Source organism: Lampris incognitus, chromosome 6, assembly GCF_029633865.1.
Source record: "Lampris incognitus isolate fLamInc1 chromosome 6, fLamInc1.hap2, whole genome shotgun sequence".
Lineage (NCBI taxonomy): Eukaryota > Metazoa > Chordata > Actinopteri > Lampriformes > Lampridae > Lampris > Lampris incognitus.
This window is the reverse complement of record NC_079216.1, coordinates 59,070,454-59,098,116: the sequence shown is the minus strand read 5'-3', so window position 1 is coordinate 59,098,116 and position 27,663 is coordinate 59,070,454. Positions and strand designations below refer to the sequence as shown.

The window sequence follows — 27,663 nt, the reverse complement described above, 5'->3', positions numbered from 1 at the left end:
ATCCCAGATAGCAAAATGGCTGTGGCCCGGACCCGGCCCACATACCAGGTGGAACGATGGCACTTGGGCGGTCCGCTCCTGTTTGCCAGATCTGGGCCAGAACCAAGCCATAGCAATGCCACATACTTGCCAAAGGTGGCCCATATCTTTTCGTGCTATATGGGCCATATTCACCATTTACCACACGGGTCCCTTCAGGATCACATCCAGATTACATGTTGCCGAGAGCACCGCATCTTTGCCAAAAAAAGGCCCACGTGTGATTCGGCATATTTGGGTCATATTTACTATTATACATGTGAGCCACTTCAGGCTCACATCCATTTTGTCAGGGCCAGAAGAAGGCCATCAACGCCGCATCATTGCCTGAAGGGGCCCACATCCGGCCTGCATCCAGATTTAGGCTGACAAGACTGTCCTGGACATGTCCTCTTGTTGAGGCCTAAAATATCTGTTCGACGTTTGCGAACTAATGAAAACTCCTAAAATATCTAAAATGTTTTGATCGTCCCTCAGACTGTGTATAAATACCGACAGCCTCGTGAAGTAGGTATTTCTCAACATGCCTGTATTCAGTCTTGAGCGAGAACTCCCGTTCATGACGAGTCCGTGCCTGTAAAACTGAACTCGGCGCTCCAGAACACGGTCGTAACTCAAACGACGAGCCGTGATAAAGCGGACTTTGTTGCGCCAGAATCTGTGACCCGTCACGTCCTGCTAATAAACATGCCTATGACGTATATTCAAAAACCGGGATCCCGAGAGTGCGTGCCACGCCTGCCTTGCGGTGAAAAAAAAAACAACCCGGTCACGTGGTGTGCGTCCTCGATAGCGACTGGAAGATCCCACAATAGCGATTTCACACAGCTCTTTATTTTGTCGCATGCCAGGCATGTTTAAATCTCAATAAGTGACCTTTCTCAGATGTGTAGCTGGTAAATCGGCAAATCCGGTATTTGACAAGGTAGGAGGCGTTATTCAACCGAAGACTCAGAATGTGACGCGTCACACACTGTACACCGCGAATGCCGATGGAAACTGTAAAATCCGCTGCGGCGACACCCCCCCCCCCCCGAGAAACAGGGCAGAAGACTAGTGGGCAGTATAGCGGAGACCCCTAACTCTGGAGAAGCCAGGGCAAACTGGGAAATTGGCATAACTTTTCCACAAAAAAAGGGCGAAATATTGAAATCTATTGATTTCTTCCCGTAAGTTTTCTCTTACGCACATTTGGTGACAAAATATAGTTGTGGTGCGAAAATCCTAATGATAACTAAGTTGTGGGCTTTCTTTCGTTCACTGATCATTTCTGTCCGTTTGTTTTGTCACGTTAAATGGTACTGTAAACTACTGATAAGGCACGTTAGCCCCCCAGCTAGCGGGTCTGACCCTTTGCCCGAGCGGTCAGTGATGTCGCCTTGTGGTGCAGAACACCTCGTACATTTGGTGACAAAATATAGTTGTGGTGCGAAAATCCTAATGATAACTAAGTTGTGGGCTTTCTTTCGTTCACTGATCATTTCTGTCCGTTTGTTTTGTCACGTGAAATGGTACTGTAAACTAGTGATAAGGCACGTTAGCCCCCCAGCTAGCGGGTCTGACCCTTTGCCCGAGCGGTCAGTGATGTCGCCTTGTGGTGCAGAACACCTCGTATCGTATCCCGCACCGGGCAAGAAAATAACCGGTTACAGTACTATGGGGTTAAAACAAAGTAAAACATTTGCATTATGTCGACCCCCCAGTCGGTGGTGTAAATCTCGTTCATCTGACCACATTCCATTTTTGAAAGAGAAACGTCCCTTCCTCGACACAATGCATGTTGTACCACATGCCCCCCCCCCCTGTTTGTGGCTGAAGTCCTGACCAAGTACGGGATGAAAGTTATTGTACGGTCGCTGCTGCGAACCAAAATGCTTTATTGGAAAAATCAAGTGCCACCTCAGGAGTTCAGTTTAATTCAATTCAATTCAATTTTATCGTCATTAAAAACCATGTGCAGGCACATGTTAAGAATGAAATGAGGGCTGTGGCTTCACCAACCAGTGCAAGACGGACAAACACAGCAAACACAATATAAGATAAACACAACACAAGATAAAGCCTTTACTTTAAGAAGATCCGTAAACGGGAGCTTTTACTGAAGAAGATCCGTAAACGCAACTCCTTCTGAACCCGAGTCTTTCGTGGCAACCTGTTGTCTATTTGCCGAGCTAGCAGGCTGGACGCCACTACGTTTGCCTTCCTACTGTTCTGCGTTTGACGGCCGTACAATGAGAGACAAAAGAGAGCGGAATACGTCCGCTGTACATGTTGCGCAGGTCTCCTCCGTCAACTCGGGCGGTGATCACGACAGCTGTCGCAAAAATCTATCGACGACCACGTAACCCATGGAAACAGGATCGCGGAACGAGTTGCGTTTGTACGCCTGGGTAAGAAACCGCTTCAAAAACGTGGTACACGTTGTAATGTGTGTAGCTGTGTGTTCGGTCGCGTATTTTGACGCGCGACGATACTCGTAGACGCTCAGAAACAGAAGAGCGACAATTCGTGAATTTAGCATGTTGCTAGCCGGCGGCTAGCGTGACCGGTGGTGTAGCGGAGGCTATACACCGGTGTATGGAGTATGCGCACCACTTTCTCCGCCAATTCCCAGTATAATGACCTATCAGGCCAAATGCCATTGAACTATATTGGAGCGTACCAGAAGGACCCCGCTACAATGTCGCGGTTTGGTTATCCACCCGTCTAAATCTCCCTCCTCTTCATCCTGCCGGCTAACCGCCTTCCCCCTGCCCCTAAACCCCCGCCTCACTCCAACTCCCTCCCCCCAAATGCTCGGAATCATCCGAAATGCCGAGAAAAGTGGTTTTTAGCCATTTTTAGAAAATGCATATTTTTGCATAATTATGCGTAATTGTTTTAATTCTCTATTTTTCTGGTCCTCTCCGGAACAATACCTACCACCTCCAAAAAAAATTAGGATCATAAGTGCATTTTTGCAAAAATGCACCTATTTTGCATAATGCCAAAACATTTCTAAGTCCCAGAAAAAAAATGTATATAGGTGAAAAAATCAAAGATGCTCAGAATCACCTGAAATGCCGAGAAAAGTGGTTTTTTAGCCATTTTTAGAAAAATGCATATTTTGCATATTTATGCACAATTGTGCATAATTTTAATTTTCTGGGATTTTTCCTTTACTCTCTGAGACAATACCTACCACCTCCAAAAATAATTAGGATCATAAATGCTTTAGTTTTCGGTCCCACCATCTACACTAACTAACTAACACACACACACACACACACTAACACCACACACACACACATAACGAAAATATGGGAGTTGATACCTACTTTATCGTGCACTACACATATAGGTGGCAGTGTGCTTTACCTCCTCAACGACCACTACGCCACCGAGTGTAACTTTCGTTCAAACATGACGGATGAACCGAAACGAACCACCGTTAAAGTCGGTAAACTGTAAGACGTCGGTGTCCCCCATTCTTACTGTACACGCAGGGAGCCAACAGCTACGGCCAGCTGGGACAGGGGCATCTGGAGGACTTGTCAGTGCCCGAGCCCTCAGACGGCGGCGCCCTTCGTGATGGAGCTGTGTGTGTCCTCGGCGGAGGCGGGGGCCACTCTGTGGTCGTCACCGGTGTGTTTTGTTCCGTTTGTTTTTATCGTAGGCGTTTTTTAATGTGGAATTTAATCAAAAGCGGGAAACAAGTTGTGTAGCCCAGCAGACAGATATTGGACTCTTTCTTCTGGGCAAATGAATGATTGTAAATGGTTTGTCTTTGCTGATGGACTTTGTATTCCACAGGGAGAGGAGATGTGTTGGTTTGCGGACAGAACCTCAGAGGGCAGCTGGGGCTTGGCCACACTGCGGACGTCGCAGCCCTTCAAGTCTGCGCTCAACCGAGTCGGGCCGTTGTCAGTGTGTCCTGTGGTTGGGATTTCACTCTTCTTCTCACTGGTGAACATTTCAGGTCTTTTTAACCAAATGGCAAATAAGAGTTTAAATAACAAGGGTGTTCCGAATTATCTATGTTCCTGTTGGGTTTGGACGAAGAAGGTTGCATTGAAGAAGGGTTTATTATTTGTAATTGGTGCTGTTTTAACACAGAATGTGTGTGAATCCAACTTTGAAAAGTGTGATTAAAGGGGTAAGGCTTTCAAAGAAAACAACAGGGGAAAAGTTTATCGACTCACAGCAAATTGTCTAAAGTGTACATTTTAGAGCCATTTTGCTGTCCATACCGCTTTATTAGGCATAACCTACCTAGCACTGGCATGGATTCAGAATATTGTTGGGATTATCCCACAGGGCTCTTGGTCAAATTTTTTTTTTTTTACAATATATTGTATATAAATTCCCCTTCCACGTAATTTCGCTAGAGTCACTATCATGTTCCTGGAACCAGCTTGGGATGTATGCTTTATGACATGGTACATTATCTTGCTGAAGTTACCTTCTTTAAAAGAATAAACTGCACCTATGAAGAGGCACACCTGATTATCAATAATTTTTTGCTTTGCTGTGGTGTTCAAATCCATCCTCAGCTGTTGCTAAGGGGCATAATTTGTGGCAAGAATTCATTCCCAACACCATTACACTAATGCCTAAAACTGGCATTGCCGTCACCAGGCAGCATAGTTTCATGCCGTTGGCACCAGATTATGCCCCCACTGTTAGAAGCTCTCACCATATCGCAGTAGACACCAAAATTTGTTTAATTATACCACAGGAGATTTTCTGTTGTTCAGTTTCAAAATTATGATGATCATGTCCAGCACCGACGCGCCCCTGAGAGCAGGATAAGCGGTTTGGATAATGGATGGCTGGATGGATGTACCAAACTGAAGCCTCATCTTTTCTCGTTAGCCAACTGGGCATTGTGACGTACTGCTGTAGCCTTTCTGCTTCAAGGTCTCAACAGGTTACATGTTCTGAGAGTCACTTCTGTGTACCACTATTGCAACAAGCTGATTTTTGCATACTTGTAAACTGCCTTTCAAAGGAGTCTTACCTCATCTCTGACCTCTGTCATCATCAAAGCATTTTGTTCCAAAGGACTGCGGCTCACGAGATGATGTGAATCTACCTAGAGTGGTGAAGTGAACAAATCAAATCCCTAGGGTAGTGTCTGGTTCTGAAACACTTGAATTAGTGTGTCTGCACCAGCAATCATAATTTGATTAAAGTTGTAGTTGCAGCCATGTGAAGTACCACTTAGAGAAATGAGCTGTCAATATAAAAAGGGAGGCACACCCTACAAAGCAGCAGCTGAGTGTTTGTTTGCGTTTGTGTCTGTAACACACTGCACGCAATAAATTGTTGTTACTCTTATTTTTTCTTGTTTTTAACACAGACAGCGGTCAAGTGCTAGCATGCGGGTCCAACGCCTTTGGACAGCTGGGTGTGGCACAGCCAGTGACACACTCAGCACATCATCTGCTCGTTGAGGTTAGTGAAGGACTGGAGTGTGCTCTGTTCTGTCAGGTTTTTTTATGAAAGCACTGCAATATGGGGATTGCTTGGGTTCACCTTATATGTATGGCAAAGTATCAGATTTTGTCCTGTAACTATCTAATCGATCAAGAAGAATCAATACTATAGCAAACACCACCCCTCCATATGATCAGTGTCTTTGAAGCAGTGGTCATTGTAGGTCATGTCTTCTCTAGAGTCTGAAGGAGCCAGTGGTCAGTGTGGCAGCAGGACTCAGACACTCACTAGCTGTTACTAGTACGTTTACCTCCATATTCTATAATATTGCATACACTTGCAAAATATCCCAAGTTTATTTTGTTATGAGTCTTACCACAGAATGTCCCTGTTTGTGCTGCCTGCAGACTCTGGCTGCGTTTACCAGTGGGGTACAGGTCTCTACAGTCAGGCAAAGCGAGCTCTCTTTCCACACGCTGTCCCTGCTCATCTCAGCTCAAAGTTACCCTCTCTTGTTCCAGGTAATGCAAACTCCCATCTTAATATTAAGTAGCAAGAATTTCTTTAGAGGGTAGGATTTTATTGTGCAATTGCAGATTAATGTCACTGCGCTGAGTAGAAACCAGACTTCCAGTTCATTTTGCATTCAGTTTGCTCATACATATGTGGACTTGGTGTTTCGGTTTACATGCTCACATTACCACCATATAAAAAGATAGATTTCAAATAACAGATTATGCAGTGGCTATTTATAGCAATGCAACACATAGCTGTAGATAGTCATGTATAGTTATAAAAACAGAAAACACAATGGAAAAATACAAAGATTCTGTATGGGCTTAATGCTGCGCATTGCCTGTATTGGATAATAAGAATGGAACAGTAACTGAGCCCATGTTGCAGGTCTAGATCAAGTGACACCGCTCACAGTGGCTGCAGGCTCAACCCATTGTGTGTGCCTTACAGGTAGGTATTGCACATGACGCTCAATAAACACATTCAAACATCAATATTTCTGCCTCTTTAATATTCTTCAACTGATTGATTATCAATATTAATACCACTATGATACTTGGTAGTATTATAAGAACTTCTGTTGCCACCACTGCTGGATGAAGTGCTGTTTCTTTGAATATCTTGTGTACAGAAGGGGGTGACTTATTTCTATGGGGAAGCAATAAACACGGCCAGCTGACTACTACAGAGCCTTTTTTGTCCTCTCCCACACCTCTCAAGCATACACTCCTGGACAGAGAGAGAGTCACCCATGTGTGGAGTGGCTGGACACACCTTGTGGCCAAAACAGGTGAGAAATTATGACAATTATGTCACATATTTCATATTTGCAACAACCACTCAAGTGTTATTCAAAGGAAAAAATGCCATAACATGAACCATGTTATCCAACTGACTGTTTGCAAAGTTTCTCCACCTCCCACCTTCCTTACTTAAATGTCACATCGACACGTTAAGCTGACTGTCACCAATCTAACTTTGATCAGATATAAGTATGCCAGTTGTTTCTTTTTAAAATTAAGGTGAAAGTGTGGTCTTACACAAAGTTTCATCGATCGAAGGGAGTATAAAATACATTGCCCTCCAAATACTCGAGATAGTGTTTTAACAGTGATCTATTTTACAGTTCCCCTAGCACACTTTTCACAGCTTTCCTTTTTGAGATACTTTTTTCCCCTTAATCTAGCATTATCTAATGTCTGTTGCATCCAAGATGCCCTCAGCTGCTTTTAGCGGGGTGTCAGATATCAAAGGAAGTAGAGATGATTGCTAAGTGCTGATTAGTGGATTGCTATGTCAATAATTATTTTGCAAATGGTCACTTTCAGAGAGTGGGAGAGTTTTCACATGGGGCAGAAGGGATTACGGACAGCTGGGTAGAATGGAGCCATCATGTCAAAACACAGAACAGAAGTCTGGTGGTCCATTAGCAAAATGTGGCAGCCAGGGAGCATGCCTACCAGCAGAGGTTAAAGTCTTACATGGAGCTGAACAGGTAAAATTTTTTAGCTTGCATTTTAAATGGCCTAGTCACATCATTATGCCTATTTACTATTTTGAATATTTTCAACCAGGCAGGTGAATTAAAGCGGCTGTAGACAACTTTTCAGCTCCCCCCTCCCTAGCATTTTCAGGGGTTTTTGTTTTTTGCACTACTGTCGCAAAGAAAACCGGATCACTTTCCGTTCATTGGCAGCCTGGCTACTGTCCAAAACAAGAAACAACCGTTAGAATCCCAATTGGAACTAGAAACCCCGATCTCCGTGCTATGATAAAGGCAGAGTAAAACATCTGGTAGTATTAATAAGTTGGCAGGTTGTGTTACTTACTGATCCAGTAGGAAGAATGCCAACTGAATGTCGGTTTGGAACCCGCTCAAATCCCGGTGTTGTTTCAAACTCTGTTTCCCCGTCGAGATCTGTTTCCCCCTAGCAAGGGTTCGATACAATATCGGGACGCTTGATTAACCTAACCTCAACCTACCCCTAACCTTAACCTAAATTAAATCTAACCCTAAGCTTAACCTAATGCTTACCTTAACCTAATCGTAACTGATAGCTAACCCGCTTCTATGCTAACGCTTTCGTCTGGCCGGAGGGAAACAGATCTCGAAGGGTAAACAGAGTTTGATACAACACCAGAGCTCACTCCATTGAGTGAATGGCCGTCTAAAGTTCACTCTTGTTTTACCTCTGTTTCTGTCACTCTCCCTCTTCGCGCCTTCATTGCCTCCTCGATCAACAGGTTCTTTTTGTCTTGTTGGGTAGAGTTTCCACCGTCACTTCGGTTGTTCCACCATCCGCCATTTTTGCTACTGAGGATAGCTACCGGGGGGAAAAACAAGCGCTATCCTCTACCTGTTTTAATTTCACAGTGTTTGACGCACTTCCTTTGTGCCATAAATTGAGCCTTCGTTTTCCTGCGAGATTGTGCTCGGTAGCAGACAGTTAGATTGGGAAAGCGAAGCTTATAGGGAATCAATCTAAATGCCAGTGGTGTCATTATTCTATAGCCATTACACTGTGCAATCAACATTTACTGCGTAATGATAAGTTAAGCAAAAAAGCGTCTCTGCTACCGCTTTAAGAGGATTTTTTTTTTGTGGCCTGGCAAAGTATTGACCTTGATAGTGATATATTGTATGCCCAGAGAATATCAAAACTTGCATGTCTTCTGGCTTCCATCAATTCTCCATCACCACAGCTTTGTCACTTCCTTCTAGTTTTTAGTTAGGACATTTCTTTGTCATTCCAGCAGGGGGAAACAGGCACCTACAAACATGAAAAGGTGAAGATAGTGAAACACACAGTTCTGATCAATGAGAGCAAGACAGGGTCCTTAACGATTGCCGTCACTCCGTTAAGTGTGAAAGGCACCCACAGCATGACCACACTATTATCTTCCGTTAGTGAAATAACCACTTGCATTAAGTCTGAGCCTGAGGTCTCTCTTCCCATTTAGGCAATTATGAATGAGTTGGTATTCTGCAGCTGAAGTCTAAATGGGAGCCGGTTGGTGGGAGATCCTTGCCATTAATGCGGATGTCAGGGACAGGAAAGGACGAACAATCACTGGATCATTTTTCCACGACACACTGATCATTGCGGCAGCACTGTTCTGTTTCAAGACATAGTCACCCCATACATATAAAGTTACAGGCGAGATGACGCAAGATGAAGCTGAGAACGTCTTAGCCCCCACCACTACCATATTATAACATGCTCAACCAAAATCAGATTTTTGGAAACCATCATATTTTATGGTGCCTATGTGGATTGTCAGGGTAATATATGAAAATTTTTTTGGGGGGGGGGGTATTTCCCTCTCTTTTTTTCTCCCCAATTGTATTTGGCCAATTATCCTATTTTTGAAGCTGTCTCGGTCGCTGCTTCACCTCCTCTGCCGATCCAAGGAGGGTTGCAGACTACCACATGCCTCCTCCAATACATGCGGAGTCGCCAGTCGCTTCTTTTCACCCGACAGTGAGAAGTTTCACCAGGGGGATGTAGCGCATGGGAGGATCACGCTATTCCTCCAGTCCCCCCCCCCACAGGTGCCCCGACTGACCAGAGGAGGCGCTAGTGCAGCGACACATACCCGCATCCAGCTTCCCACCAGCAGACATGGCCAATTGTGTCTGTAGGGAAGCCCAACCAAGCTGGAAGTAACACGGGGATTTGAACCGGCGATCCCCGTGTTGGTAGGCAATGGAGTAGACCGCCATGCTACCCAGATGCCCTGTAATATATGAATTGTGACCTGCTATTGGTTCAGAAATTTAAGGGTGGCTTGTTAACGCTGATGTGCCAAAGTTACAGCCTGGACCATATTCACTCGGTCATTATATCAAGGCTTTTTTAAACTCAGTGACATAAGTTGCTTGTGAGAAACCAAGAGTAGTTCAGAGCTTCACCTGGACTGGTGTGTATGTACCCTCTTTCATGACTCTTCTTTGAACCTATGAAATTTCAGGATCAGCATTTGAATTTGACCTGAAATAAAGCTGCGTTTCCTCGGTTGCTGAAAAAATGTCAAGGAAAAAGAGTGTGAATTTGGAAAGGAGATGGTCTGCATAGCAGAGCCCACGCAGTCCTTCTGTGTCTGTGACAACTGCATTAACTCTTCTGTACAAGTCCAGCTATACGTTTCAGTTGTGATGGAGCTGGCGTTTATCCTACATTTTTTTCCAATGTGCTGTAAAATTACCACATCTCAAATGACTAGACATCAGATCTTTGTGCATATAGTTTGCAGTTTTTCACACTTAGGTGGCATTAGGTACATGCAGTGTGGAATATTGAACCACAACATCTAGCCATATTTGAGCTATTTTATTTTACTTTCAGAGAGATGTAGTCAATATTATGCTGTCTAAGTTGTGTACAGTAAAAAAAAAATAAACTACCACATTCATGAACTCAGCCATCCATTTCCAATATGTTTTATTCAAGACCCTTTTTCATACTGTGTTTCATTTTCATGGCAGATTGCGTGTGGATCTGAACATAACCTTGCCATTGTAGGTAAGTGTTATTTCCTTCTCTTTACTTTTTCTTATCTGGCCGTATTTTTGAAATGTTAAAAGTCCACCCATTCTGGTGTACACCCTACAGTACAATGTGATGAAAAACAAACTGATCAACATGATCTGACAATGTAATATAGATCAGTATCAGGTCGCAACAAACAAAGGTGGTGTTTTATGGGAAATGGGGCAGAAATGGGCTATATTGGTGTCTCATTTATATTTACTAAGTACAAGCTACAGAAACAAAGAACAGTATTTTTTGGCCTGAGCATGGCTCTGGTCTGTAGTACCTCAACGGCTACAGGAGAAGGAGATGTGAGGGCAAACTATTCATGTTATCCTCCTCACTGTACCAAAGAATTTGCATGGGAGCTTTCTAATACTTTATGGTTTAACGTCTGTGTGAAATGTTAATCCTTTTGTTGATGCTTTGGAGGATCGCCGAGGTCGGCTTACTTCTCTGTGGCATTTGCTTCAGGAAGCAATTACAGCAGTCGTAGATGGATATCACTGACAGAAGCAATTACCCGAGCAGGCCTGTGAGAAAGCTGAATTAACAGAGTGTACATTCACAGGCCCACTTTTTCAGATAAATGTTTGGAGAGCTGTCTTCCTTTATACACATTAGAACAGAACAGAGTCAACACAGTTACGCCCACCCGCAACACAATACTGCACAAACACTGGCGTATTTGAGTTTCAGATTTTCAAAGAAAACGAATTTCTTTCTTCCATCCTGGCTGTGCAAAAGTCCTTTCTTTTCCATGGTTTGCTGTCGTCACCAACCGGCAACCTAAAGTATTTGGGAATTTAAAATTCTCGCATTAAAGTTTGAACAACCGACCCGGTTGCTCACATCAGTGTCAGTGCGAGTACCCGAGAAGAGGTCCGATCAGAGTGGAGTTGCAGGAGGTTACTGGGGTATCTACAGCCAGAAGACGATTTACCTCCACTCGGTCGCCGGTGTACCTGATTTGATGTACTGCCGCCACATTTGTCACAGTCACTAATGCGGGGCGCTGCGGGTCTATCACAATGGCAGATTAATGAAGCGCTCCTCTGCGCGCTCAGAACTTGCCCTTTTTGGGTGAACAGAGGAGAAAGCGGAAGCAGTGCAGAGTTTTCGTGTGAAACTTCTGTTCCTCTCTCCTCTGCCGTGCTCCTTTCCTCCCCACCTCTTGTGTTGAGCATGGTGCAGGAGCAATGAAATGGCAAAACAGGAGAGGAAGCTGAGACCTGAGTGCTGCTATTTTCTGGTGCTGAAGTAGGTCAGGCAGAAAGGAACACAGAGCATTTCATGTTGCTTAGTTGCTTATTGGAAGATATCTGTTGCTGCCTCCTCAGCCCTTTCCTATTTACACTTGAGGAAGTGCGCCATGTGTTGAAAGGTTATTGTCGCTGGCCAGCGGCACAGGAGAGGTCAACAGCACAGCTGTCAGGTCGTCCACTTAGGAGAAAGTCTTATTTGTTTTGTCCGTAGTTTTTTTTTTTTTATGTGTTTTTTTTTTTTAAATGAAAGTTCCTAAGAGTGATGAAAAACTGAATATCAGATCTTGTGACAGCTGTACTGTGATGAAAATCATGGACTGTTGAGGGGGGAAAAAAAGAAGAAGTAACGGTGCTGCGTGCTTTAATGTGAAGATGTGAATTTTGTCTACCCGTTATTGTTTAATCGTCCCTGAAATTGATGGTTGTCAGGTGCCGCCGAACCCGGAGACAAGAAAAGAGGTCTAGATTTAAGTGCCTCGAATTTCATCCTTTTGTTGTACCGAGTATTTTGCGGGGACTCTGTTGCCATGGAAACACTGCTGTACTGTATTCCAGTCAGCTTGTCCATGACTTAAACACAGCACCAAAACAAACAAGTTTTTTATTTTTCAGTGAACAAAAGACTTGAAAGTACATTTACCGATTGAAACCAGGATGCTTATTGAACAATTTTCATACCAGAGTTGCATTTAATTCCCGACGCACATGTGGTAGTAGTACTGTTTTAAAGACCAGGGCTATGTGTGTTTGCATGTAGTGCACAAACCATAGCTGGCAGAATGTCACACTGACATACCCTGCTGGCATGACATCTCGGTCTGGTTTATGGTGAAAGCACATGTGTCCATGGATGCAAAGCGTTTGAAACGCTTCATTTTAGAGACAACCGCACAAAAAAAAGGCAGGCGGTCACGAAAGGGAGAAATCCCTTGAAGGAATAAACAAAAAGACAGGGTAAAATAGTCGCAAATGAGCAATGGGGATTGCTTTAAGATGTGTTACCCTTGAGAAAGCAAGCTCGCTTCTGTTGCCATGGCAATGGAACTTATTAGGTAACTGTGTTGCCATGGCACGTGTCTCCTCGGTGATGCAGACCTGACCACACCCACCAACAAGCTCACCAGCTGGGAAGAGGAGGAAAGCTGTAATGCTGTCTGGTGGAAGCAGAGGAAGCCTGCGTGTGGTTTTCTGTGCATTTCTGTGCAGCCTGTGTTTAGATGCAAAAGCAAGTCGCGGACCTGGAAAGGGGCTCGTTCACATACTCAGCGTGAACTAGTCCATCTCTGTGGGGAAGCGAGCAGGGGCAAAGAAAACAAAATGTAATGGCAGAACTCTAAAGTTAAAATATGTACAGCGTGGTAAATGAAGAACTATTGTTCATCCCCCCGCAAATCCCCCCTAGATGGGCTACGCCATTACCATATCACTTCTACAGTGAGCCGCTTCCACTGTTGCCCGCGTAATGGCTTGTCTCTAGATTTAGTGTCTTTTCAACCCCGTTCGGCAACTCTGTCCCTCCAAAGCATCTAGCAACTAAAGTTGCGACTTTTTTTCTGATCGTTGGGGGGGGGGGGAATGTTTGCGACGACAAAGTGAGGTAGAAGCACAAAAGATATCCGTTTCCACAATTCACCTTCCCTCCTGTGCTAACGGGAGTCAAGTCTACTGCGAGGGGCAATGCTGTGGGTGTACTTCTCCAGCCCCACCACACTGATGCGGGTCTATCGCAGTAAAAAGATCATGGATCAGGCTGTGGGCCGAACATGAGACTCGTACCGTTGACTTGGTTAAAAACGGCATTATAATTATATGATAAAAAAAAATAAGAAGAAGAATGAATGATTCAGTGAGTGTTAAAAGTTGAATCATCTAAATTGTGTTCAGTAGTTGCTTTAATATGCACACTCATTTCTTTGTTAATAATTCTTTGTCCCCCCCGCCCCCATGAATGCCTGATTGAATATACTAGTAATTGTACATACTTTATTGTGTCTAGTTTCTCTAAACGTACAGGCTATTTTTTATTCAGTTTTTCTATCTCTCCACCGTGTAACTCCATACTAGTCCTAGTTCCTTTCCCTGTAGAAGTGTAGGGGCACGGGTTGCTGCGGTGTGAGGTGGTTCATAGGATACGTTGGTCTTGGTGTAAGCTGGATAAGATTTTTCCTGACATTGATCCTACGTGTGAGAGATGTAGGCAGGCCGCTGCGGATCTCTGTCATATTTTTTGGTTGTGTCCCTCTCTCTCTCTCTCTCTCTCTCTCTCTCTCTCTCTCTCTCTCTCTCTCTCTCTCTCTCTCTCTCTCTCTCTCTCTCTCTCTCTCTCTCTCTCTCTCTCTCTCTCTCTCTCTCTCTCTCTCTCTCTCTCTCTCTCTCTCTCTCTCTCTCTCTCTCTCTCTCTCTCTCTCTCTCTCTCTCTCTCTCTCTCTCTCTCTCTCTCTCTCTGCGTTTTGGGAGTCTGTTTTTGATACTCTGCCCAAAGTCACCCCTGTCCCCCACTGAACCCTCCCCAGTTGTTGCTCTGTTTGGAGTCTTGCCAGCCGAGTCGCCACTCCCCAAACATCTCTTGGATTTTGTGGCATTTCTAACCTTACTGGTTACGTCTCATGAATTGGAAGGGTCCCTACCCTCCCACTCATTCCCGTTGGATAGGGGATGTGCTGCATTTTATGCAGCTGGAGAAAATTAAGCATACCCTACGAGGCTTGCTCGCCAAATTTGCTAAAATCTGGCAGCCCTTTTCAGAATACATAGGTGACATCCGAATCATCCCACCCCCTCCCGAATGAAAAACATATATCTCTCCCCTCTTGATTGAGTTGACCGACCTATATATCTGACCTGTGTGCTGCTTACCTTTCTGACCTGTGTACTGAAATTGTTTTATTTTACAGTATAATGTATACTTTTTTTTTCTTCCCTATTTAGTTTGTTCATCTTATGTTACCTGTGTCTTTGTTTGCTTATGTTGTAAACATGAAAAACCCATAAATAAATCATTAAAGAAAAAAAAGTGTAGGGGCACTCAGGCAGTGCTGTAGACCAGCGTTTCCCAACCCAGTCCTCAAGGAACCCCTATCCTGCAGATTTGCATTGTAACCCTGCATAGGTAGCCCTGCTTGTACTTACTCAACCAGTCATCTCACAGCACTTAATTATGCAAGGCGTGCGACAGCTGACATAATTCATTGCTGATTGGTTGAATAACTACAAACAGGTATACCTATTCAGGGTTGCAAAGAAAATCTGCAGGATAGGGGTTCCTTGAGGGCTGGGTTGGGAAACATTGCGGTAGACTAATACGCCAGTGTGCAAACGCTGAGGTTCACTTTCCAGTCACCCTGCAGCTCGGTTACTATGGTCCACTGTAAAGTCTGTTATTGCCACTCCTAAAGGTAGTAGCAGGGTGCTGGTGAGAATAGTGTGAATGTCCACACACATTATGTTCCCCCAGACACCTGCCGCCGCCGGGTGAAAAGAAGTGGTTGGGCACACCACATGTAGTGGAGGATGCACGTGGTAGGCCAGTCTGCACTGTAGTGGGTCGTGCAGTGGTGGGTAGGGCCTTCTGGAGAATCGCAAACACAGTGTGGTCATGACAAACTGGGAGGATAAAGGGCAGAAAATTGTTCAGTGAAATGCACCTTTAGGCCTCATAAAAGATAATCTGTGATGTCTTGACTGGAAGCTCTTTCTGGTGTGTCCTCGCTGAGACCTCTTTCAAAAAAAAAAAAGCATTGCTAGGCAAGTGCTGACGGCTGGGAAGAGATGCTCAGAGGTTTGTCGCTACGCAATGAGAGATTTCACAATGAAAGAAATATCCCTCCTGCTTTCTCAGTACATATGGTGATGATATGTACTATCTGAGCTGGCAAACTGGTTTTCCCATGTTCAGCACTTGCTTTTGTTTCCTTTTCGGTGCCGCCCTTCCTACATTCTTATTTGCTGCAGTGAGAGGTGCCATTCATAAGCGGTGGGTCTCAGTGCAAGTTGAATAGACCTCTAGATGGATGCCGTCACTACTACGTCTGCGTCCTTTTTATGTATTTATCTATTTTTGCCTTTAGTGAAATTGAAAAAGGCGTTTTAGATCCTGTTTGCCAATCACCCTGCCTTTAAATATATGTTGAGTGATATAAGTAGAAGTGACATATGATGACGGTGTTAAATATTTGAACATGTTAGTGAATTTTTAATCATTTAAATTAGGGAAAATGTCTCCCAATGCCAACATTTTAAAAGCCATCAATGGGCTAAGCGATCGTTTCAATTAGTCTGAATAAATGGTGGTCGCTAACGTTCTAGAAAATATGAAGGGTCCGGAAATCGGCTATAAAGATACAGACGACAGCTGAAAAGTTGAACGACCAAGTTTCTATCGTGCAAGAGAGACAAAAGGAGATCGGGTGGTGCGGCGGGCGGTGGAAACTCCGTCTTCTGAATCTACCAGAGAGTAGCAACGAGGATGTCAGGAAGGATTTGCTGGGGATCAAATGTTCCCAGAGGAGAAGAATAAGCTTGGCTTTGTGGTCGTGTCTGTGCACAGAATTGGACGCGCGAGAGGAGACAAAAGCACACCCCCCATCATGATTTAATTTACTGTGCACTCTTTCAAATACAAGGCACGCGTCACTCAGTGCTGATGCGATGAAGAAAAGTAATCTTGGGATGGCGGAGGATCTAACATTTAGAGAGAAAGGGTGTAGAGACAAACTCTGGACCCTTGTCAACCAAGCGCCCATTGTGAGAAGGAACACCAAATGGCAGGGCCCTGCTGCTATTATAGACGGTGTGAGGTTGATTCATGGTGGGATCTAGTGGGTCTGATTCATGATGTGATTAGGCTCTGAAGCTGGAGTAGACTATTTCATCTATGGATAGTTTGCTTTCTCGTGTCTTATTTTCAATCAGCGGTTTGATTGGGCTGTAAATTCAGATGAAAAAAAAAAAGAAGATGATTTTTCTAAGGTACTCTCTTAGCCAGAGATTCTCTGCGAGAGTTTAACTTTTCTGCAACAGCTTCTACCTCTGAGCCTCATAACTTCACGCTTCCTTTACCAGTCATCCATTTATGACAGACTTGACGTTTTAGTTCCTCAGAAATAATCTTGCTAAGTTTCGTAGGTCTGCAAGACCTTACAAAATATAAATCAGCTTTTATGTTCTGACATTTTCGCACGAAACTAAGTCTTATGACAGTGATATGAAGTTTTGGAAAGGGTAATGGGGTGGTCGGGATTATTTTTGTCATGCCTCTTACCAGTCAGCAGGGGTCGCCATTCTTCTCAATTTTAAGGCGGGCGTTGTTGTTTCATTCACAGTAGAAGAGGTAGGCGGATAGTTCAGGACTTTAAAATGGACAGTTCTTGGCTTATGAGTTTGTAAGTGTAACTACATGAAACCAGAAGCACTTAAAAAGCGCACATTGTTATTGGAGAGGATTTTAACGATGCTCCAGATGATCTTATAGATGCCAACAAGAACTAATCAGCATGCAAGATTTAAATGTACTGCATTTATTTGTGAGCCACATTCAGCTAAAGATGCTTGGAGGTTCTCAAATCCGATATGAAAGATTTTACTTGGAGCAATACCAGTTGGGTTTTTAGAATCTATAATTCTCCCTCTTGTCCTCATTTAGTTTCAGAATCTCTGGGATAGGCTCCAGCATCCCCGCGAACCCTGACAGCAGGATAAGCGGTTTGGATAATGGCTGGATGGATCGCCCCATAATTACACTCAATTGTCTGATCACAAATGAATAACAATTCATTTAACTGGCACCAGACAACAAGAAAATAATTTTTGTGGTTATTGGAAATTGAATAACTCACTAAATGATGATATATTTTGTGATTTGGTGAAATCCGGAACAGAAAGTATATTTGGCGGATATTCAAGTTCATCATCGTCAGGGAAATGGTGATAAGACGTTGGCAAAGAAATAATAATAATATTGCTAAAGCAATTTTGATTGTCATCGAATTTAACACTTTAATGGCTGAGTCCAATCTCTCAGACAATGAAGAATTGAAATTGAAGCTCTAACGAGGAAGTGGATGTATATTGTCAATGTGTCATCCACTTCCTTATTAGATCTATTCAATTATATATATATATATAATAGAGAGAGAGAGAGAGAGAGAGAGAGCGAGAGAGAGAGGGATGGCTAAAGGGGCCTATAGTAAAATGGCTGGAACTAAGGGAAATAAATGTTAGTTACCTCTTTGTGTTAGAGAAAAGAGAAATAATATTACTTCCCTTAAGATTAACAGGGGGCGTCATGCTGGCGCTGTGGTTAGCATGGTCGCCTCACAGTAAGAAGGTCCTGGGTTGAGCCCCGGGGTAGTCCAACCTTGGGGGTTGTCCTGTGTGGAGTTTGCATGTTCTCCCCGTGTCTGCATGGGTTTCCTCCGGGGGCTCCGGTTTCCTCCCACAGTCCAAAGATGTGTAGGTCAGGTGAATCGGCTGTACTAAATTGTCCCTAGGTATGAATGTGTGTGGGTGTGTGTGTGTGTGTGTGTGTGTGTGTGTTTGTGTGTGTGTGTATGTCGGCTCTGTGTGACAGTCTGGAGGCCTGTGCAGGGTGTCTCCTTGCCTGCTGCCCAATGACTGCTGGGATGGGCTCCAGCATCCCCACGACCCTGAGAGTAGGATAAGCAGTTCGGAAAATGGATGGATGGAAGATTAACAGGGCTGTCCTCTGGACATATCAAAATATGTTGGCTCATTTCATTGTAATATCCATAAATCCAGTTTTCAGACTGGTATGTTTGTCAAGGCAATAAAAAGTCGTATATACCCATTATCTCAGATCACTTTTAAAAACCCATTATGAGAGTCTAAATGTCTGGGGCAGTTAACTCCATGAGAAAGGGCACATCAGCACCCACTAATGGGCTTAGGGTTGAAATGTGTATACACTTCGGGAGTATCATAAGAAAAATCATTAATTAGAAATGTTTAAAGAACGTATTGCCAGAAAAGAAATGCCCACAACCAAGAAACAGGGAATTATAATAACGCCGATCCCCACGTCTGATAGACTATTTATTGCTATATAACTGGAGACCAATCTACTACTACTCATCATCGGCGGTCACTTGGGGTCGAGTATGACCGTCCTCCCTCTGGGTCCTTCTGGGTCCTCAGGTGGGTGTAGAGGCTGATCCTGGAGCCACATAATGGGAGGACACCTGGGCGGGACAGCTTTTTACGTGGAGTGGCTGATGTACCTGCAGCCACCACACGGTCCTTGGCAGGGGGTGGCCAGAGTCCAATGGCATGGAGAACCAAGACGATTGGGGACCACCATTTGTTGCAGCCTTCATCCGCCTTCACTGCCGTTGTGACCTGGAGACATGTTCTGCCGTTGGGGTCTTTGTTGGATTGCACTTCGTCTGGAACCTCCCCCTTGACCTATCCACCCTAGGTGACCCTACCAGGAGCCAAGCTCCAGACAGCATAGCTCTTGGGATCATCGGTACACGCCAGCTTCTCCACCACGGCAAGGTGGCGATCCAGCAGAAGCTACTACTACTACTACTACTACTACTACTACTACTACTACTACTTCCGGCTGCTCCCAGTAGGGGTCGCCACAGCGGATCATCTGTTTCCATCTCTTCCTGTCTTCTGCATCTTCCTGTGTCATGCCAGCCACCTGCATGTCCTCCTTCACCACATCCATAAGCCTCCTCTCTGGCCTTTCTCCTTTTCATCTTGCCTGGCAGCTTCATCTTCAGCATCCTTCTCCTAATATAATAACTGGAGACCAGTGACACTCCTAAATGTAGATTACAAGATTATTTCATTAACCTTTCCTAAGTGTGCAAAGAATGGTTTCAGTGGGATCATTTATGAAACATAAACAGGCTTTATGAACAGCCGTCACATTAGTTCTAATAGAAGACTGGTTCTTGACTTGCTGATAACACTGAGAATTATGCTTTTATTATAGTGCTCGAGTTTTATAAGGTGGAGCATCATTTCTTATTTAAAGGGCTACAGCAAAGCTTCAGTTTCCCCTGTTCTGAGATCAGTTTGTCAGTGCTGCCCAATTACATTGATTACATATCTTACATATATCAGTGACCAAATCAGATTGAACCAGTTGGCTGATGATGCAACCCTTTCTCAAGGGGACACATGTCAAATTGAAGGGGCTTTCCATCCATCCATTATCCAAGCCGTTTATCCTGATAAGGGTCGCAGGATGCTGGAGCCTATCCCAGTAGTTACTGGGCGGTAGGCGGGGAGACACCCAGGACAGGCCACCAGTCCATCACAGGACCGACACATTCACACTTACCTACATGCCTTTGTCTTTTGAAGTGGCTTTATTCTTAACAGACTAATTTTTGGCTGCTTCAGGTTTAAAACTCGATAAATCTAAATGTGTAATGTTATCTTTATATCAAACTGAGGAAACAGCTTTATGTGGTATACCCATTAAAAAATGTGCCATAAGAACCCTGTGTAGCGCCAATAACTTAATTTATCCCCCAAACTGACAAAAGTAAAACGGTGCTGAATGTTATAGATCACAGAAAGTTGAATCAGTTCATCTGGACTTAACAATTATTGAGAGAAACATTTCATCCCTCATCTAAGTGACCTCTTCAGTCTCAACTGACTGCAGATATCCCCACTCTTATAAACAATACAGTGGCACAGCGACCGAAAATGATCGGTTTCATATGCAAATTACCATCCAACTTCCCTTACCCGGGTCATTGAGCATGCATCAAGACAAATGTTAGAGATGTTTCCTTTGACTAAGGCTGAGGGTGTTTGGAGACTTGTCCACTCAGCCCTCTCTCTTTATGTTCGTCACTAAAGACATCAATAATGTTATGTGGAAAACCTGCATCACCGTTTAAAGAAAGCCGTGCTTTCTAGCCTAGAGCGGTATTGAACTTAATGGACTTGAATTATACCTTTTAAAGAGCACGTGAAATGGCATTTAGGGCATTGTGAGTTGATTTGATTGACGTTCTTATGTCCTACCATGTACACCAGTGGGACTGCCGGTTCCTTCAGCGGGGAAATAAATCTGACGAAGCCCATCATGACCGGTACATGTGCTGGTTGCGCAAGCGAGAATCTTCAACAATGCCTCCCCCCTCAAAGTGAATGAAGGGTGTTTTTGGATGCAAACAGCCAGAGATAACTAACCTGTGTCCCCTGCTATTGCAGAGTGTGGCTGTGCACATTTCTTTTTATTTTTCATTTTTTGGATTTCTCCCCAATTGTACCTGTTTAATTACCCTACTCTTCTGAGCCGTCCCGGTCGCTGCTCCACCCCCTCTGCCGATCCAGGGAGGGCTGCAGACTACCACATGCCTCCTCCGATACATGTGGAGTCGCCAACCACTTCTTTTCACCTGACAGTGAGGAGTTTCGCCAGGGGGACGTAGCGCATGGGAGGATCACACTATCCCCCCCAGTCCCCCCCCCGAACGGGCGCCCCGAACGACTAGAGGAGGTGTTAGTGTAGTGACCAGGTCACATACCCACATCCGGCTTCACACCCGCAGACTTGGCCAATTGTGTCTGTAGGAACGTCCGACCAAGCCGGAGATAGCATGGGGATTTGAACTGGCGATCCCCATGTTGGTAGGCAATGGAATAGACCGCCACACGCGTGGCAGTAAAATGGCTCAAACAGTGTTTTAAAAACACCAAACTCTTTATGGTATTTCATTCCCAGCAATATATTCTTGGATCGGGATTGTACATTTATTTTCATTAGCTACGTTAAGCTTGCTCATGTGGTATTGAATTTTTGGGGGCAACATTTTGAAAACTATACACTACCGTTCAAAAGTTTGGGATCACCCAAACAATTTTGTGTTTTCCATGAAAAGTCACACTTATTCACCACCATATGTTGTGAAATGAATAGAAAATAGAGTCAAGACATTGACAAGGTTAGAAATAATGATTTGTATTTGAAATAAGATTTTTTTTACATCAAACTTTGCTTTCGTCAAAGAATCCTCCATTTGCAGCAATTACAGCATTGCAGACCTTTGGCATTCTAGCTGTTAATTTGTTGAGGTAATCTGGAGAAATTGCACCCCACGCTTCCAGAAGCAGCTCCCACAAGTTGGATTGGTTGGATGGGCACTTCTTTGAGCAGATTGAGTTTCTGGAGCATCACATTTGTGGGGTCAATTAAACGCTCAAAATGGCCAGAAAAAGAGAACTTTCATCTGAAACTCGACAGTCTATTCTTGTTCTTAGAAATGAAGGCTATTCCATGCGAGAAATTGCTAAGAAATTGAAGATTTCCTACACCGGTGTATACTACTCCCTTCAGAGGACAGCACAAACAGGCTCTAACCAGAGTAGAAAAAGAAGTGGGAGGCCGCGTTGCACAACTGAGCAAGAAGATAAGTACATTAGAGTCTCTAGTTTGAGAAACAGACGCCTCACAGGTCCCCAACTGGCATCTTCATTAAATAGTACCTGTTAGAGCCTGTTTGTGCTGTCCTCTGAAGGGAGTAGTACACACCGGTGTAGGAAATCTTCAATTTCTTAGCAATTTCTCGCATGGAATAGCCTTCATTTCTAAGAACAAGAATAGACTGTCGAGTTTCAGATGAAAGTTCTCTTTTTCTGGCCATTTTGAGCGTTTAATTGACCCCACAAATGTGATGCTCCAGAAACTCAATCTGCTCAAAGAAGTGCCCATCCAACCAATCCAACTTGTGGGAGCTGCTTCTGGAAGTGTGGGGTGCAATTTCTCCAGATTACCTCAACAAATTAACAGCTAGAATGCCAAAGGTCTGCAATGCTGTAATTGCTGCAAATGGAGGATTCTTTGACGAAAGCAAAGTTTGATGTAAAAAAAATCTTATTTCAAATACAAATCATTATTTCTAACCTTGTCAATGTCTTGACTCTATTTTCTATTCATTTCACAACATATGGTGGTGAATAAGTGTGACTTTTCATGGAAAACACGAAATTGTTTGGGTGATCCCAAACTTTTGAACGGTAGTGTATATCCTATAAAACAAAACATAGAATGGTATTATTGGAGAAAAATGTTATTACATAGTATGAATGTGAGAATTATAACCTATGTACATTTATTATTAATATCTTTATTTTACTATGAAAGCTGCACATCCATAAAGCCAAAAATCTTCAGCTCCATCTTTTAATTCATTTCTAATTGAAATCAAATACTATTTCAAGTCTCTTAGAGCGATTAAAAATAAGAACTATATGTCATTGCTAAACATTTATTCAGATGTGTTTATATTAGAAAGTCTGTGACCTTAATTCTTATTTATATTTATGTATTTATTATTTATCATTACTATTCTTTCATGCTGTGTTATATTATGTTTGAACTGGTATGATTGAATATTTAAACATGTTTTTTCAATGAAATAAAACAAAATAAAAAAGCTTCAGCGATTTTGTCAGGGGACATTTGTTTAAAAATAAAAGCAGTGTTGTGCACACACCGCCCGTAGATGGCTAGCGAGCGCAGCTTATGCTAAGCTAATCATCGCTAGCAATTTCTTAATGCAGCTTCAAAACTGATCAGAATCCATGTCGACAAATCTAGGAGTGCATCAGGGCAACCCACAGCAGCACGAAGAGTCAGTTCAAAAACCACATCCAAGGATGTAGGGTAGCGCTCACCAATTTGAAAAGACAGGGGCCGTGCCTCATTTTCACCAGTTGATTCTGGCCAGCAAAACATGCTAACATTTCGGCCTACTGCCACAGGCCTTCATCAGGGCATGTGAAGAGTCAGCGTTAGTGCTGGACGTGGGCATTTATTCTGTGCACATTTAGACTGGACCGAAACAGGGTGGGATTTGGGACCAGTTTACATCAGGCCTTGAAGGTCTATCGTTTCAGCTTCAGAAAGAGATCGAACGCTCATAGAGCTGAGCTCTAAAAGGAGGCTTGGTTCCTGCATTATTATTCAGTGCTATCGTCAATTATCGTTAACATTTTAGAATCTTATATTGACAATGAAGACTGTCAATCACATTTTTAACGTGTTAATCACATGATAGGCTATGATTAATAGCAATTAACACAAATGTAAAAAAAATACATAGCAAAATGCATCTGCAGGGCCATGGTCAAGAAGAAATGCATGACAAAATGTCGAGGGGAAATAATCATGAGTACAGGGTGTACTTATCGGCCATAGGAGTATTCAGTTACATTGAATTGTGATCTGTGTATGACAGGGCAGGTTCCCTCTGAATGGGAACATTATTAGCAGAGCAAATATTGTTATCCTATGCCTATGTTAGCTCGCTCGACCTGTAGATACATGGTGTCCGTAGGCATGGCAGATAAAATAACCAGATCGCCAAACAACTTGAACTTTGTCCCTCTCACCTTACACCACGTAGCTGCAGGGCGGGAGTCGTTGTCATGACAACCTGATAGTGAATTGTGATTGACAGCTCTACCAACTAACTGGCGACATGGATGCTGAATTTCCTCTGTGGTATTGCTGGTTTGATGTGTGGTCTGACCTGGTTTTTTTTTTTTTTCATTTTATGCAAGTTCACATAAAACCCAGATATCTTGGGGGTCAATCCACTGAAACATATTTGTATATTTCAGAGATTTCCCAGGACACCGGGGTGCTTAGCTTGAGATGGAGACTGTCCCGGTCAAACTGGGACATCTGGTCACCCTGCAATAACAATAACTCTGCAATCTATGACACCACGGGTCCTTGTTTTTTTTTGTTGTCTTTTCTCCCAAGTAGGGTGCTAGTTTAGGTTACATTGTTTTAATGCCACATTCCCCACGGCTGTCAGCTCTACTGACTACTGGTACATCTCCTTCTTTTTTTTTTTTACAGGGGGTTGTCTCTTCTCGTGGGGCTGGAACGAACATGGAATGTGTGGTGATGGTTCACAGACGGATGTTGTCCAACCGAAGCTCATGTTTGGTCTCAGGCCTCTTCTCATTGGCTGTGGAGCCGGGCACTCCATGGCACTGTGTGCTGCAGAAACTGGTTCAGGACAAAATTCTGCGGGGGGCACACCAGGAACATCGGCGCAGAAGTGCACGCATTTATTAAACATGTGACTGCCAGAGAGGCGGAAAACAAGTCTCTGTTAGGAAGAAAAGAATTTTTGCAAGATGTCAGACGTACGAACAAGTCTCTGAATGAGTAAAAAGGTAGCTCATCAGTCCCTTTCCCTGAATATAAGCTACGTGCATGCATTCTGACTTCCCGAAGGAGCCAGTATTAAAAGTGCCTATGCATGTAACGGCTAACTTGCCGAGAGCGCTTTGAGTTCGCTGAGCAGGTTTGTGTTGAAACCGTAATCGTCATAAATATCGTTCCAGGGTGAGATACGGGATGAGTTATGCCTCGTGGGCAGAGGCTATCATTTCCCTGAACAGACTTGTCAATTTGATGGACATGATTGCGTGGACATGGGGCCACACCGGTGGCCCCTTGTCCACCTGCCACGTCGGTCTCCCTGCTGAATAAGGCCATTATGAATCGTGAGGGATGGGCTGGAGCCCAGCTATAGCTCCATCTCTCCATGTCAGAGGTTTATTGCTGCGATCTTGAGTGTCAGGAGGCACTCAATCTCTGAGAGCGCTACAATCATGCAATACATACGGTCATAACATGATGTATTTACCTATAGATCTGGACAGAGTTATTCATCTTCTTGCAGTGCCCCACAATATTGTTTGACATTTAGTTATAGTCATTGTATTTGGCCAATTATCATCTGCGGCCATGAATGCATAGAGGCAAAATTGTGCTTCAGAATATTTGGAGAATGACAGATGCGTGGTTCTGATGAAACGGTGCTTTACACAGCTCTAGTCTGTCACCAACATTGCAAAAATAGATTATAATATCAGTCACGAGGACTCGTTTTGTTGTATCACTTCAATAAAATAAAAATAAACACTCATTGAAAAAAATGATCGTTTTTGGGTTTTTTTTATTTTTCACTAATTATCGTACAAGCCTCAACTGTTATTGGTCAGAAAAGACAGAAAACCCTAAACAACAAATCCATCTGAAGGGTCGCCCAGGCACCCCGCTGAGATGGCTAACCACAAAACGCATGGTGCTCAAAACACTCCCCGGGGCCTCACTAGCGTGGCACATGCCAGCTGCCCTCCGGTCTAAGTTGCCCCATTCTCTTCATGAATAGCAGCTGCGGTTTTCCGTTGTCCCCCCACCACCCCACCACCACCACCACCATGTTGGACAATGACCGGCACAGTGCCCCCACCCCCCCACCCCCCGCCTGTGCTCGGCTCCATTGGTAGATCCGGGTCTGCTGTACCTGTCGGCGCACGCACACACACACGCACACACACGCACACACACACGCACGCACACACGCATCTGAGGAGGGTTGTCGGCAGTGTGTCGGCAGTGTGTTCGCAGTGGTCTCGTATAAAATGTTGGTCCCTTACCACTGATGCAGCTTGGCCACACAAAGAGCGTGGTGATGTACTTTGTAACCAATACTTGCTCTTTATTTCCTCTTTAATCAGGTGTGCACGTTAACTTGCCTTCAGATACCGATCCCTTTCTTTTTGGGGGGGGTGGTGGAGGGGGGGGGTCATATTCTGACTTGTTTGGCTTTTGAATACGTACATCACTGATCATGGTTGCTGAAACCAAACCAAACCAAAAAAAAAAAAAAAAGTGCATGAATCCTCCAAGTTGGGCACGTGATTCTCCGCAACGGTTTGATGGACAGGCGCAGCCGAGGCACGTGCCCAGCGTGTCCTGTAACGGTGTGGTGTGGCTTCGCGCCGCTGTTGAACGGGACCGCAGTAAAAGAAGGCTACGCGTGGGTTTCGCGTGCGGAACGACTCGTCTTGCCCGTGTGATGACGTAACCTACAGTACGTGAACTTCCTGTCGCACAGAGTACCACAGGTAGTACCTCTGCGGGAACGGTGACGTCACGTCAGCGTAACGGTGACGTACCATCACGTCTGAACAGGATTTGCTTGACGTAGTCCTGACAGTAAAACTAGCCATTATAGTACCGTAGAGGTTTAAGGTGTTTTTTAAGGTATGGATTCACATTTTTTTTTGTGGATGTTTTTTTTTTTTGATGCCCGGAAACATATTAAAAGGAATGTCAAAGTTCACCGGTGCAAAAAAAAAAAAGTGCAATAAGGCTGTTTAAACGTGACCACGAGGGTGCAAAGTTAAGGACTTGCTGTCGACTGTTTCGTCTGGCTGATGTGACAAGTGACACGTGTTCACCGGAGGGTGGGGTGGGGGGGTTGGGGAGGGAGCGGGGGGGGGTGATAAAATCGGAGCAACATTTTTTTTCTTTTTTCTTTTTTTTTAACACAAGCACAAATATTTGGATGATCACTCAGAAAACATTGGTATACACAACTTGGGGCACACAGAAAGCATATTTACAACACTGGCACACACCAAAAAAGAGGCAGACAAATTACAACACAGTAACCAGTCACAGATACTGAGCTACATAAGGCTTGACAACAAAACTTCCTCTGTGCTACATCTATGCTGAGTTTGTGATGTACAGGTTGTCACTGTCACACCCAGTTTCCCAAAAAAAATAATACTAAGTAATACACACAACAAAGGCTACAGCACTATCAGGTGGGGGATGGGCCATTATGGGTCACACACACAGTGGTTGGGACACCATGGTTCATAACACAAACTGACTCTGCTGGTTGTCTGCTCCGCTGCTGTCGCTGGGTCTCTATAAACATATAACAAAACACAGTTACACAAAACGAAATCATTACACAGAGCGCGTGTGGTGGGTGGCGGAGATGATGGAGATGACGGGGGGGCGGAGGGGCGGACACCTCTGATGATGCGAGGAGTGGTGAAATGAGGCTGAGCCTTGAGAGTAA

General features: G+C 44.1%; 1 protein-coding gene across 2 annotated transcripts; it reads left to right on the top strand.

Annotated features, from left to right (window-relative positions):
- The first annotated feature begins 829 nt into the window (after positions 1 to 829).
- Positions 830 to 25,708, top strand: sergef (secretion regulating guanine nucleotide exchange factor). Of its 2 annotated transcripts, none has more exons than XM_056282104.1 (11): positions 830 to 964; positions 3,525 to 3,663; positions 3,832 to 3,997; positions 5,381 to 5,475; positions 5,697 to 5,757; positions 5,865 to 5,978; positions 6,361 to 6,423; positions 6,605 to 6,763; positions 7,302 to 7,468; positions 10,460 to 10,496; positions 24,627 to 25,708. In XM_056282104.1, the coding sequence occupies exons 2-11, from the start codon at positions 3,610 to 3,612 to the stop codon at positions 24,854 to 24,856; spliced, it is 1,146 nt and encodes a 381-aa protein (XP_056138079.1). In that variant the 5' UTR covers positions 830 to 964; positions 3,525 to 3,609; the 3' UTR covers positions 24,857 to 25,708. The 2 variants fall into 2 exon arrangements, with proteins under 2 accessions (XP_056138079.1, XP_056138078.1); XM_056282103.1 differs by lacking the exon at positions 830 to 964 and adding an exon at positions 2,388 to 2,429 and having other exon boundaries at positions 3,832 to 3,984.
- Positions 25,709 to 27,663: the final 1,955 nt, after the last annotated feature.

What these genes read in the sequence shown, in the direction of transcription:
- sergef (XM_056282103.1), top strand. Translation starts at nt 2,388, where the DNA reads ATGGAAACAGGATCGCGGAACGAGTTGCGTTTGTACGCCTGG. An exon ending in TTTCACTCTTCTTCTCACTG is followed by an intron (nt 3,985 to 5,380) that starts GTGAACATTTCA and finishes TTTTTAACACAG; the next exon opens with ACAGCGGTCAAGTGCTAGCA. An exon ending in GTTACCCTCTCTTGTTCCAG is followed by an intron (nt 5,979 to 6,360) that starts GTAATGCAAACT and finishes CCCATGTTGCAG; the next exon opens with GTCTAGATCAAGTGACACCG.